This window comes from Mustela lutreola, chromosome 7, assembly GCF_030435805.1.
Source record: "Mustela lutreola isolate mMusLut2 chromosome 7, mMusLut2.pri, whole genome shotgun sequence".
Taxonomy (NCBI): domain Eukaryota; kingdom Metazoa; phylum Chordata; class Mammalia; order Carnivora; family Mustelidae; genus Mustela; species Mustela lutreola.
Window position 1 is genome coordinate 108,211,841 of NC_081296.1, and position 13,053 is coordinate 108,224,893.

Below are 13,053 nucleotides of genomic sequence, written 5' to 3' on the forward strand. Positions count from 1 at the left end.
TATTATTCTTTTCAACTAAAAAAGAGAACGTGTGTACATTTTATACGATTTGCTGTGTCTTGAAGCAAAAGTATCACAGAGCACAAAGAGTTTGGAGACTTGGGTCTCAAGCTTTATTTTCCTTGATTCATCTTTGGGCGGCCGCGGGGTGGGGGGCGGTCACCATTTTGAGCTCTGGCCTTTGGATGAGGGTAGGGACACTGGGCGTCCCTGGGAGGCCCAGAGTTCAGCCTTGGTGCTGTCAAGAATTATGGGCTCGGCACCTCATTTCTGAAAGAAATCTGTCAACCCATTCTTGCACGCCCTCAGCCTCTTCTGTTCTCCTTCCCTGCAATGGGGAATCGTGGAGGCAATTCAGCGGGACCCCAGGGCTCTGTGCATCCCGAGGAGGCTGAGAGGGCAGCCAGCGCGACCAGTCTGATGTCCGACCCTCTGTCAGGGGGTCTGTTCTCCCATGCTCCCAGTTTTATGCGGACCCACTGGGAGCGTTGTGCAAGCTCAGCCTTGGTCGCTCATTTTGCTTTCCGCCTGCCGCCGCGGAAAAGCCTGAAGATCTCGACCCTCCTTACGCCTCTCCACCCGGGTGAGATTTTTCCCCAGACTCCACCGCTCTGCACGGCCGCTTGACCCCATTTCACGTTAAATGTGCTGAGCACCCGCCCTTAGGACCCGCGAGCACTAATCAGATCCATCTGTCGTTGCAGAACTTCACCTGAGCCCCGGGGCCCAGACCGAGGACGAGCTGGACGGGCGGCCAGCTCCGGGGGTAGGGAGTGGGGCCGGGGCTGGGGGGCGGGGGGAGGGCTGAAATCTGCAGTCTGGCTTGGAGAGGGCTGCGAGGAGGGAGCCCGCGGTGCATCTGCCGCCCCGCCGCCCAGTGCCCCGTCTAGTCCCCGGCGGGTAGGACGCCCCCTGGCGCCCCCGCCGCCGCAGCTGCCGCCGACCGGGGGAGCTCCCGGAGCAGGCGCGGGGCGGAGCCTGTGGGGCCGGATCTTGACGTCGGTCCTAGGCCGGGTGATTCTTGGGGTCCGCCAGCGCCGCGGCTGCCCAGAGCCCTCTCAGTGTGGTGCTGCCCGGCGGCAAGGGGCTGGTGGAATGAAGCACGGTCAAGACAGAAAACAAAGTCAGCAGGTCACCTGGCAGGTTCTGAGCGCATTATGCAACGAAAGCCGGGGAATGTGTGATGCGTTCCGGGCCCCGACTCCCTTCTCCTCTTCCCCTCTTTTTCCTTAAGCTCCTAGGAAGCCGGTTCCAGTTTAAAGGTTGGGCTGGGATCGACCGAGCAGCTCTTCTGATGTGCTTACGACTTTGCTGAACTCAAGAGCGATTCTCCCTCCCCATCTTTCTTTAAGTAAAGGGAACATTTCTCTGGGGAAGAGACATGGGGTCGAGGGTCGGGGGACGGGCGGCGGCAGGCTGGATCCAAAAAACGATGCCGAGTACCAGTCTACAGCCTCCATAAAGTACTCGGTCGAGCGTCAGTCCAAAATAGAACGCTGAAACCTAAATTAAACCATCTCCACACACGTTCAACCCCTTATCTTCCCGGACCTCAGGACTATGACCTCAAACAGAATTTAAAGAGTTAAAGCTGGCCGTAGCTCGTTATTTTTCATGCTAGCATTTGTGGCATTAGGACTATTTTGTTAACTAGGTATATGCAATTCACAGAATTTCACGGTAAATTCCCCAGACCAAATATTTGGCTGAACAAATAAACAACATTATCCATTCCTGAAAATAAGCCAGTAGAAGGAGGGGGAAGGTTGTGGGGGGCAGGGTGGTTGCTAAAAAGTGACCTGAGCCCGGCAGCCACCAGGCTCGGGATTCGCCCTCTGAGAATCTGTCCAAGCGCTAGAGATCTGCGGGTTCCGTTCCAATAACACGGACATTTCAGAAAGTTGCTGGAAATCGGGCAAAACAAATCGAGCCCGCCTGAGGGGAACCCATAATGGGCTTCCCTTAAATGATTTATTCGACCTCCATACCATTAATCAAAGGGGCAGCGACCTGGGGGGCTTGAAGAGGGGGAGAAGTATCCCTCTATGCAGGGAGTTCTGGAGGAACTGTGGAGTCTTGCTGCCTTTGCCTGGGGCTCTGATCTCCTCTCTCCACCTGCGCTCTCCGGGGAGCTGGGGCTTTGGCAACCGCTCCACTTCTATTTTTATTGGTTTCCACTAAGCTGCTCCTTTTGGAGGATTGTAGGACTTCAGTAATTAAAAACAAAAATGAGTCCTGCTTCACCTACCCCACCGCCAAGAGCATATGGAAGAGTTGTGTAAATGAATGCAGGGGGTGGGTGTGCACACACACACACACACACCCCACCACTACCACTGGTACCTCCACCTTCATGAGGGAGAAAAAGACTCCTATCAGTCCACCTCACAAAGACAGTACGAAGACACAGCTTTGGTCCCAAACCTACCCGAGACTCTGCAGGGGAAAAGTACACACATAAGAAATGAACCTAAGCAGGCCAAAATGCCAAGGCTGAATTTAGTTGCTAGTGGCAAGTAAGGAAAAGCAAAGGTCTCTTCCTCTGGTCCTCTTAGCTTTTATATACAGGTCATTCTAGAGAGCCAATTCCCTGCCTTATTGGCAAGCACCTAAATGAGGGACACTCAACATACTAGCATTTTCCTTTTCAGTCCCAAATTGGACTTTTCTCCTTGAAGACACCCTGGCTCAGAAGAGCACATCCACTAGGTAACTCCCTTTTTGCCCAGCTCTAGTGGAGGGGAGCAGGCATTTGACCTGAGATTGCATAAAGGACGATGTTTTCACAGTGCCTACTTAGAAATTTTGACCCTTCAGTTTCTGATCCCATTGTCATCCAGCCCAAACTGTTAGAATTTTGAACTCCATGAAGGCTTTCAGGTGGGGACTAGGAGACAAGGGGAAAAAGTCAAGAAGTACTGGAGAATTCCACCATGTGGAATATTAAAGTGTGGTCACCAAACTGGTCAAAGGTAAGGCACATTATTTGTTCTATTGAATAAAACCCACTTCACCACCACCCTGAAATCCTGTGTACACACACACACACACACTCACGTGCAAGGTAGTACACCAGTGCCTATCATGACTGGAGACACCCTAGGGTATCATAAAAGCTGCGGTGGGAGTTATTCCCTAGGGTTGAGACTCTATCCATTACACTCAGCTGGGACGCTCCTCTAACAGGTGAGCAAAAACAGGAGATGTACAAGGAGCCCAAAACTGAGTCTTTAATCTGGCCTGCTCCTTTCATCCCACTGTTTCTCCAAGGCATGTGTCATCCAGATGGGAGAGGATACTGCGTCCTTGTTAACATTAAATAGAAATGGAAAACAATTCATCCTGGCAATTACCATCTCTCTACCATCAGTTTACTTCCTGTTCCTCCAACTTAACCACCTCCAGTTACCACCCTCCAACTTCCAACCTGCCTAGCCCCTCCTCAACAGGAAAAAAAAAAATCTCATTCAAAAGAGATGGAGCAGAAGGAAAAAGGATTAAAGAGAAAAGGAACAGTGTACCTTTAAAATAATGACTCATTTTATTTTTTCTTTTAATATGTAGTTATAAATATATTTTGTCAAAATATATGATCAATATGGTCAAAACATTTGCACGTAAAGTCATAAATAAGGTCAAGGTGAATGTTTGGGTTTTTTTTTCTTTTCTTTTTTTTTCTTTTTTTTTTTTTTTAAAGATAGAAGTCCAGCTATAAGGAAGCAGTCTGTGTAGTGTGTGGGTGAGTGGACAGGACCGTGTGTGTCCCCAAGGACTGCCTGATCTCAGCGACACCCACATCCCTCTACTACCATCTCCTGATAATTTTTCAGTACCACCTTGTCATACTCATCCAGGTACAGCATGGAGATGGCGCTCAGTTCGGTGGGAACACAACAGGCTTTGGGGATACTGGAGTTGACAGAGTTGACCAGGGTCTGCACAATGGCATGGTTGGTTGAGTTGAGGTGGTCGGCCAGTGGAAAGGGGCAGTCCCCGTGGCAGTAGAAGGCCTGGTAGCCTGGTGGGGCCACAATCCAGTCGTTCCAGCCCACATCGCTGAAGTCCACATAGAGCGAGTGGCGCCGGCAGTTCTTATTCTTCTTCCGGGCCCGCTGCGGATGATGCTTGGGGCTCCGCTTGGCCCTCTGGCGTCGGGTCAAGGCATGTCCACGGCCATCATGGCCAAAAGTGACCAGGAGGGGCCGGAGCTGAGCCCAATCCCCACTCCCTTGAGGTAACGATCGGCTAATCCTGACATGCTGGCCCTGGTGGGTCCGTGTCTGATGGAGGTGAGTCACCTCAATGGCCAGCCCATAGTTCGGCTGCTTCTCCCGGGTCCAGCGAAGGACCGCAGGGCTCACATCAAAAGTTTCCCACCGTGTCACATTGTGGTGGACCAGTCTCGTGTCCAGTAGTCGTGTGATGAGGTGCCCACGCGCCACTTCTGCCGGGGGCTTCATAACCTCATAAATGTTTATTCGGTGGAAGCCCTGCTCCCAATCAGGGCCCTGGTTCACCTGCTCCCGGAAGAGTCGAAGCTCTGCAGAGGAGATCACCTCATTCTCTGGGATGCTACTGAGGTTAAAGAGGAAACGAAAAGCAGAGTTTTCGCTGGTCCCTGGGATGTTCTCCAAATGTTCTAGGCACAGTCAAGGAGGAAAAAGAAAAAGGGAAAAGAAAAAAAATAAAAGCACATTAACTTTTTTGAGAAATCTAAAAGTCAAGAAATAGCTTCAGTCGAGAAGCTTTGGGTGATGGGTGCTGAATTCTGCTTACCTAGTGAAAGCCCATTTGGGGAAATAAGCATATCTTTTAATCTGAAGGAACAGATAAATGGGCAGCTAGCAAACCAGCAAAACTTAGCTAGCATTCAGCAAGCACCAAAGACAGAAAGTATCTCCCAACCTCCTTTATATGTCTAATAATTTCCATGTGTCAACTCCTTACTCCACCACCATCAGACTCCCCTTTTAAAGCTCTCTTGGCTTTGTGTACACAGTTTTCTTTACAAGTGGTTATAAAGAAAAAGGGGGGGCCAACAGAACAGAGGCAGGAGGAAACATGCTCACAACTACCCTCTCCCTCTTCTTCCACTTTCGAGTATGTTACTAAACATTTCCCCAGCGATCTTGGAAACACAGAGCATGCCTTGTTGATCATGTTACAGAGGGGAAAATAAATTCCAACACAGTAATGATGGTGGTGGATTAATAACTCAGATTTACTTTGGAAAAGAAACATCCGCTAGGAAACATTCAGATCGGATTACAAGGCCCCTATTGAATAAACCTGACAAACACACAGCTGTAATATTAAATTCAGTAGGTGCTTTGAAAAAAACGGGCAGAAAACCTGGCAAAAAAGGCTTTGATATAGCAAAAACACACCACAGGGGCTAGCCCACGTCTGAGTGGTGTCATTCCCCTTTCCCCGAACCCCTCCCCTCTGTCTCCAAAAAATAAATTCAGCCACAGCTCTTGGAGGTAAGCAGCTCTGTTCTCCAGCGTCCAGGATTTGGGGCTTTGATGTAACCTGAACTCTTCTCTCCCAGGGCTTCCATGGCCCTACCAACCAGCCCTACTAGCCCTCCCCCGCCAGGGACTCTCCGCACGGACTGACCTTCGTGGTGGAAGCTCCTCACGGTGTTGGCCCTACTGGCGGGGCGCTCAGGGTATTCCAGACCGATGCTGTGGATCTGCTCTTCCTCCTCCTCCTCCCCAGACTGGAGCCGGTAAAGATCCCGCATGTAATCTGGGATGACGGCGCTCTTGCTAGGCTGCGGTCGGCGGCGCAGCCCGAACATCTGCAGAAGTGTAGCCTCGAAGTCCCGCAGGAGCTCATGGCTCTGCCCTGAGCGGCGTCCTCCCGCGTGGCCCTGAATCTCGGCGACTTTTTTCTTCCCCGTCTCAGGTATCAAACTAGCATGGCTCGAGCCTCCTAGCAGGACTTGGCATAATAAAACGACCATCAGCATTCGGTTACCAGGAATCATGGTGTCTCTGGGGAGGGGGAGGAGGTGGAAGGTTAAAGAATAAATAAACACCAATAACGAGAGAGAAACAGAGATGTCTCTGCATATGCATATAAGGCTAGTGATGGAGGGTCAAGATGTAAAACAGGTCAGAAAGATCAAGTTTGTGTCTTCTCCCTCACACACCCCCACCAGCACCAGCTGCAGCCATGCACGGCCTGAAAGTAGGAATTGCCCTGTAATTACTTGGTCTAACTTGTTTACAGTCAAATAACCCCAAATCAGATAGCCTCCATCCTGTTAATCTTTTTTTGTCCCAACTGCTATCTGAGCCATGATCTCAGCTTGGTTTCTTCAAGGATAAACAGTTAACATTGAGGAGGTTAAAAAAAAGGGTGGGGGAGGGAGAACTAAAATGCCATCGCTCTCCACTTCAGACCTTCAGCCTCTCTCCCTCTTCCTCCACCCCCCTTCCTCCTCCGCCCTCGGAGCCCAACTTCCACAACTTCCAGTTGGTTCGGAGCAAGAGGGTGGGCGAAGACTCAGGGTGGCGGGGTCCAGAGGCTGAGACCAGAACGTGGTCTGGGAGCTGACCGAGTAAGTGGCTTGACGGTTTATTTTACTGTGGCTGATGAGTTTGAAATGCCCAGCAAAAAGCATCTGATCGCGCCCGCTCACTCACTCCCAGAAAAGCAGGGAGTTTTGACAAGCAGCTGGGAACAAGCACGGGGGCGCTCCCCAGTTAAGTGTGCGTGTGTGTGTGTGTGTGTGTTCGCCCAGAAAGGACAACCCCGGGCTGCGGACCTTTCATCTCTTTAGCCCCCTCCTGCTCCCCTTTCTTGCAACGCACACCATCCGAGAGTGCGAGTGGGAACAAGCAGAGCTTTAAACAAAACCGGTACGCTCAGAGCCCAGCGGCTGCCTGGCCAAGAAGAAAGCGACAGCGCTGCCAGAAAGCGGAGTGTGAACTCTGGAAAAAAAAAAAAAAAGGTCCGACGGGAGGGACCCGAGGCGAGCAGGGGTGGGGAGGGCAGAGTGAAATCCCAGGAAGGGGGGAAGGAAGAGGTGTCTACTCACTGACAGAAAACAAGGCATATAATAACAGTCCATGATTCTTGACAGCCAATCTTGAACAAACTTGCTGGAAAGGCTCAGAGGAGCTGCGGCAGCGCGTTGCTCTGGATGGCACTACGGAATGGCTCCTAAAATGAATATTTGAATATAATGAGACTCTGGCGCAGACTGGCTCTGTTTTTCTTCCAGCCCCTCTGAGTCACGTGAACGCAGAGGCCCCGCCCCGCGCACGGAGGAGCCCGCCCTTCCCGCGGCGGGCGGCGAAAGGGCGCGCGCGTCCTCTTCCCGCGGCCCCGCCCCCTCCAGGAGAGGCCAACCCCCGCGCGGGCCGCGGGAGCCGCCAGCCGTCCGGGAGGAGCTCCGCGCCGCACTCGGCGCAGCCCCGGCGGGTCCCCGGGCGCGGTTCACTAAGGACGCGGTCCTCGCTTCTACTTGCGACGTTCGGTGCAGCGGCGCGGGCCCTCGCGCCAGCGGCCTGAAGCCGGAGGATCTGGGGCGCACCGTGGGGGCTGCGCCTCCCGCGCGATCGCGGCTCAAATGGGGCCGGGAGCGGGGGCGGCGGCGTCTCAGCAGCTCAAAGCCTTGCCAACCCAGGGGCACTTAAAAAGGAAAGCGCTGAGGGACAGACAAACGCGCGCGCGCGCTCCCCGCCACTTCCTCCCCGGGGTCTCGGCGAGGCCAAATATTGCTCCCAGCGACAGCCAGTCACGCCCTGGCGAACTCCTGCGACGGCTCGGACTAGCCGGGCTGGCGCTCGAGCTCCCAGCCGAAAGCGGCCGCCCCTGTCACGCACCGAGCCGGAGGGGGAGGTGTTAGGCGGAGATCCGTGTGGGAAAGTGGGGAGGGAGCGGCCGCTCCATTGCGGAGAGAATCTCCGCACCGCGTCAGCCTCGGGGTCCACTCCGAGCAAAGCAAATCCCCAAAGAAAGCGGTCCTCGAGCCATTCTAGGCGGAGGGGCGGACTCAAAAGGAGACGTCGCCGCGGAAAGGGCGCATCACAAGTTTCGGGTCTTAATGTCGCTGAGGTTTTACAACTCTCGGCCCGGCGCAGAAAGGAAATCCATCCCACCGCGTTCCCAGGAGTCGAGAAAACCGTGAACAGCTTTCGGCCTGCGCTCGACCTCTGTGTCTGCGTCTCTCGCTCTCTTTCTCCAGATTGTCTTATTTTTGAAACCACCACTCCTCCCCACCCCGCCACTTCCTCCCCCCACCCCCTTCCTCCTTTGCACCAGCTGCAGAGTCGCAGCAAATATTTCTTCAAGAATCTTAACCAACCCACAGCTCAAGGAATTACCGGGATGTCCTGACTTTAAGGGAAGATGGTGCGTGCGGGGGTCGTTCTGCACGGGGGCCTTCACAAAAACCTGCCCCGCGCGACTCTGCCTCGGCCTCAGCCCGCCGCGGGGTCCCGAACCCCAGACTCCTGCTCCCAAGGCCACCGCACCCGCCCTCCCTTCCGAGGCACTTTCAAGTTCCAGCCTCGGGTCTCTGCAGAGATCCAGGGCTCAGGTTGCCCGCCTCTCTCCCTCACAAATTTGGTTTTCTTCTTGGGGGCACGCGCGGAAAGCGTTTGAGGAAGAGTAAAGAAGCAAGCGCTTAGCTCTCCCTGGGCTCCCCGGCTGCCCAGCGCCGCCCCACACCGCCGGCCGGGGAGTGGAGGCCGCGGGCGCCCCTGCGCGACCGTCGGCGCCGCGCGACAGCCGCGCCGCTGCGTGAGCCGCTCTACGGTTTTCCCGCTCCCGCGCCACCGCTGGGACCGACTGCGAAAGGGCTGGGAGAGCAAAGAGGGCTGGGTTGGTTGGTTGGTTGGTTTTCAGACGCCTGGAACCTTAGATGTGCCCGGTGGGAAGCGCTATAGAAGTGGGAAAAAGACGGAGAAGAGCCAGTCCCCGCGGGGCGAAGGGCCGGTGGAAGCGGCGGGCGCTCGGGATCTCCGGACTATCCTCTGCCCCTAGGAATCTCCCCGGGCGGCGGCGGGAGCGCGCGGCTCGATAACCCGGGGGCCGGACTCCCCGGGTAGTGTTTCAATTTTGGATTTCGTAGGATTCGTCTCTAATCCCGCAATTACCCTCCTTCCCCATTTTTCCTTTGATTAAAAAAGACAAAAGCCCCAAAGGACGTCCGTCTCCAGAATTTTTTCTGGGGGAGAGAGGGTGCCAGAGACGAACTCGTGCCGTTGTCCTTTACTTCCCCGCCAGAGACTTCTCCCGACGCCGAAGTTTGCCCAGAGGTGGCCTCGGTTTACCAAGTCTATGTTTTGGGGGCGGGGGGTGGGGGCTAACGTCTCACAAAGCTTTCAGCCCACAAGCTGCGCTCCTCACAGTCCATCCACCTAAGCGGTGCGCACGAAGCGGTTGAGGCCTCCGGCCCAGCTCTGGCCGGGAAGGGTCCGCAGGGACCCGGGAATTCCCGGACCTTTGACGGTTGGCTCTGGGCTGGGAGGACCAGTATAAGCCTCGGTCCGCAGGGCGTCTCGCCAGCGACTCCCTATGGGCCACGACACCGCAGGAAGACGCGTGCCCGCAGCGCCAGGCACCCCGACCATTGACCCTACAGACCCTACACCAGGAAATGATAGGAGAGAGGCCCCTTGGATGCTGCAAGTTCCTGAAAACAGCTTGTGGATAAGGCCCGTCGTGCAGCCGCAGTTCGCGTGCTCTCAGGAGCTCCCGCCGGCTGGGGACCCGGTCGGGTGACACTCCCCTCGACGCAGCCCGCAGCCCCTAGGGCGGCGCGCAGGCTCCGGAGGTAGCAGGACCGCGCTCCCGGCAGCAGAACCAAACCTGGTTAAGTGTTCTTCCTCCACCTCGAGGTCCCTCGGCCCCCTCATACTGTCGGGACTTCGGAGCTACAGTCCTTTCTGTCTCGGCCCTTCCCGTCCGGGGGTCGCGAACACCAGAGCCCCCGCAACGCGTTCCGCTCAAGACCTCGCAGTCTTTCCCAGCGACCCCCAACTAAAGGCTCCTCTTCTTCCCATCTCTTCTGCCCGGAACCTACCAAAGGTGAAAATCGCCCGGGGCCGCCGGACGGAGAAAGTGGCCTCGGTAGAGGCAGTAGCAGCTGCGGAGGTATCCTTCAGTGCCAGCATCCCTACCTCTAGCACCACCGTTGGGGGAAAATAGGCCACTTAAGTGGGGCCAGAGGCTGAGCACCCCCGCTGTTCCCCCCACGGATGCTCCCCGGCCCCCTCTGCCCGGCACCCCTCGCCAGGTAGCCTTGCTCACCATAGGTCCCTGCAGTAACGGGCTCGCCAGCAGCAGCTCCTGGGGACCTCTGAACGGCTGCAGTGAACCTGGGCAAGGGCCGAGGACTGGGGTGCTGCAGGCTCGAGACGGCGCGGATGGGAATCCCATCAGGGAGAGAGGCGAGATACTCAGCCCCGAGCAGCGTCTCAGGCTCCCGTCCCTCCGCTCGGATGCCACACTCACCTAGCTTCCGGGCAGGGCTCCGCTCTCCTTCCCTCCCTCCCTCCTCCTCTGCCCTCGTGCATCTTCTCCTTCCCCCCTCTTTCCCTCGCTCTTTCTTTCTTTCCTTCCTCCTCCTCGTCCCCGGCAGCCCCTCCTTTCTTCCCTCCGCCCTCGCTCGCCTCCATTCTGGGATGAGAGCCCCGCCCACATCCTCCCATCCAGCCGCCGGGCCTCGCCTCGAAGGCCCGGGTCCCGGAAGCCCGGGCTGCGCCTGAGTCTGCAGCTGCTGCCCGGGCCGGGACGACGCTGCTTCCAGCTCGGGGAAGCGGCCGGGGCTCACCTGGGGACCACGTGCAGAGGTACTAGAAAGCATGCACCGACTAGTCGCCGTACCTTCCAAAAATACCCATGGGAGTCTGGGCTTCCCCGAGTTTAGAGTAACTGCTGCCCAAACTGATGATTAAAACACTGAGTAATCACCATTTACCCCAAGTAATTAGAGATAATGAAACACCTCTAAAATCAGGTTATGGAAAAAGGAGCTGTTGGATTGCTTTAAAGAGTGGCCTTCCATAAACTGTTAAAGGATTTCCAAACAGTGAGAAACAGGCTGTGCGCAGAACTGTGTGCTCTAAGAGGCACTTCTTTGGCTATCGAAAGGTGACTTTCCTTCCAAAACATTGTTTTCAATGCTTCTTGTGGAAAGCCTTGGCGATGACCCTCAGAAATATGTCCCCAATAAACAGGTGAGTTTTCCCCTCCCAGTCCAGGCCTAACACTTTTGAGGACAGTGGTGGCATGGAGACAGACTGGGGCCATGTTTTTACAGTTAGAAAAGCCTGCTTATTATCACTCAGAAACCCTCTTAAGAACCAACACAGAGGTCATTTTTGTTGTTATTGTTGTTTATTTGTGGCACACCTGGGAATACTTAAACTCAGCAAACTGACCTTCTCAGGAGGTAACCAACCACTAAAGCAGCAACCTTTTTGGCCACAGGGAGACAAGAAAAGACACCCTTTGTTCTGTTTTTAAAGGAAGAAAAGGATGAGGCGTTGGCCCTTTCTTACAGGAAGGCGCTAGTAATCATATTAGCAGGGAGGTGGAATGTGTGCTTAAAACCTTCCCAAACAGGAGTTAATTTCACACGGTGTCTCTGATGCCACAGTGCGGGAGCTATCAGCATCATCTCCCTGGTTTACAAACACAGAAGGGGAAGAACAGCCAGGTTAAAGGATCTTGCCCAGAGCCCTGAAGTAAATCACAGGCTCTGCTCTGGATTTCTGAGCTAATACTGCAGGGCGGGGCTGAGGGTCACAGCCCTGAGCTCAGGGTAGACCAGGGAGTGCTGGAGGACTGTGCCTTTTCTGTATAGATTTCGTACCCTGGGATAGCTACTACTCTTCACTGTCCCAGCAAAACATTTAGGTCTTTACTTAAACAGGTATCTATCCTAGGTAACTCACCTACAAAGACTTTTACATTAACACACCTTCAATATTTAGAAAACAGGAACTACTTTCTATGTGGAACACAGATCACCAAAGGCTGGAATTAGATGAAATGGGGCGGGCAGGGGGGGGGGCACACAACTGTGAGAGCAGGGCCAAGGCATCCTGCCATCTTTTCCAGGTTAGGCCTGTGAGGTCTTTTAGCTTAATAATGCCTCAAACAACAGAAAAAAACTGTACAGTTGAGCATGTTCTTTAATTCCTGTGGGCCTTGGTTTTCTCAGCAGCAGAAGGAATGTATTTGGACAGTTTCCATACCCCTTTTCAATTTGAAAATGATTTCATTTTTTAATTGAAATTCATTAAACACCTATCTTCTTTCACTTTAAATCACACCTGAGCTCACCTCTTCTAGAAACCTCTGATTAAACAGGGCAGGGCAATACCACTACCCTGAAAGGATGACTGACAGGATACCTCCAGCTTCCAACACAGAATCACATCAACTTTTTAAAAAGATTTCATTTTATTTATATGAGAGAGAGAGCACACACGGCGAGGGGTGGGGGCTGTAGAGTAAGAGGGAGAGAGAGTCTCAAGCAGACTTCATCTGCACTTCACAGAGCCCAATGCTGGCTTCCATCTCCAGACCCTGAGATCACGACCTGAGCCAAAACCAAGAGTCAGAAGCTTAACCAACTGTGCCAACTAGGCACCCCCAGAATTACATCAATTACTACTAATAATGAAACAAATTAAAATTCCATTAAGTAGTTATCTAATGTCCATCCTGGAGCATTAGGCAGTGTGCTCCTTCCACACACTGCCTAGAGTAAGGACAGATTAAGTGTTCACTGAGCCCCCTAAAACAATCAGTATTGTTTTAATCATTAACGAAATGTTCTTCTTAATATTTAAGCTCAAAAACAACAGTGATATGCTGTGTTTAAAAAGGGGGCTTTATTTTAAGGCACAAGATAATAGGTGGGGTTTTTTTAATCCAAATCCTTTTGGATAATTGCTATTATCTCATTTTGCTGAAGCCTAAATAATAAAGTAGCCATTGGCCCACCCATGAGTGTGTGAAACTCATAGTCCAGGAGTTTCTAATTAAGCTACCTGACATACCTTGTTTAGACCCCGATATGAA

General features: G+C 53.6%; 1 protein-coding gene across 3 annotated transcripts; it reads right to left on the reverse strand.

The window, feature by feature from the left end:
• Positions 1–3,518: 3,518 nt before the first annotated feature.
• BMP4 (bone morphogenetic protein 4) lies at positions 3,519–10,568 on the reverse strand. 3 transcript variants are annotated; one of them, XM_059182130.1, is made up of 4 exons: positions 10,474–10,568; positions 7,049–7,173; positions 5,620–5,946; positions 3,519–4,639 (listed from the first exon to the last, which is right to left on the reverse strand). In XM_059182130.1, exons 1-4 carry the CDS (start codon positions 10,533–10,535, stop codon positions 3,783–3,785), a joined length of 1,371 nt encoding a protein of 456 aa, XP_059038113.1. In that variant the 5' UTR covers positions 10,536–10,568; the 3' UTR covers positions 3,519–3,782. The 3 variants fall into 3 exon arrangements, with proteins under 3 accessions (XP_059038113.1, XP_059038115.1, XP_059038116.1); XM_059182132.1 differs by having other exon boundaries at positions 5,620–5,999; positions 10,270–10,535; XM_059182133.1 differs by lacking the exon at positions 10,474–10,568 and adding an exon at positions 7,839–7,982.
• Between the last annotated feature and the right edge of the window lie 2,485 nt (positions 10,569–13,053).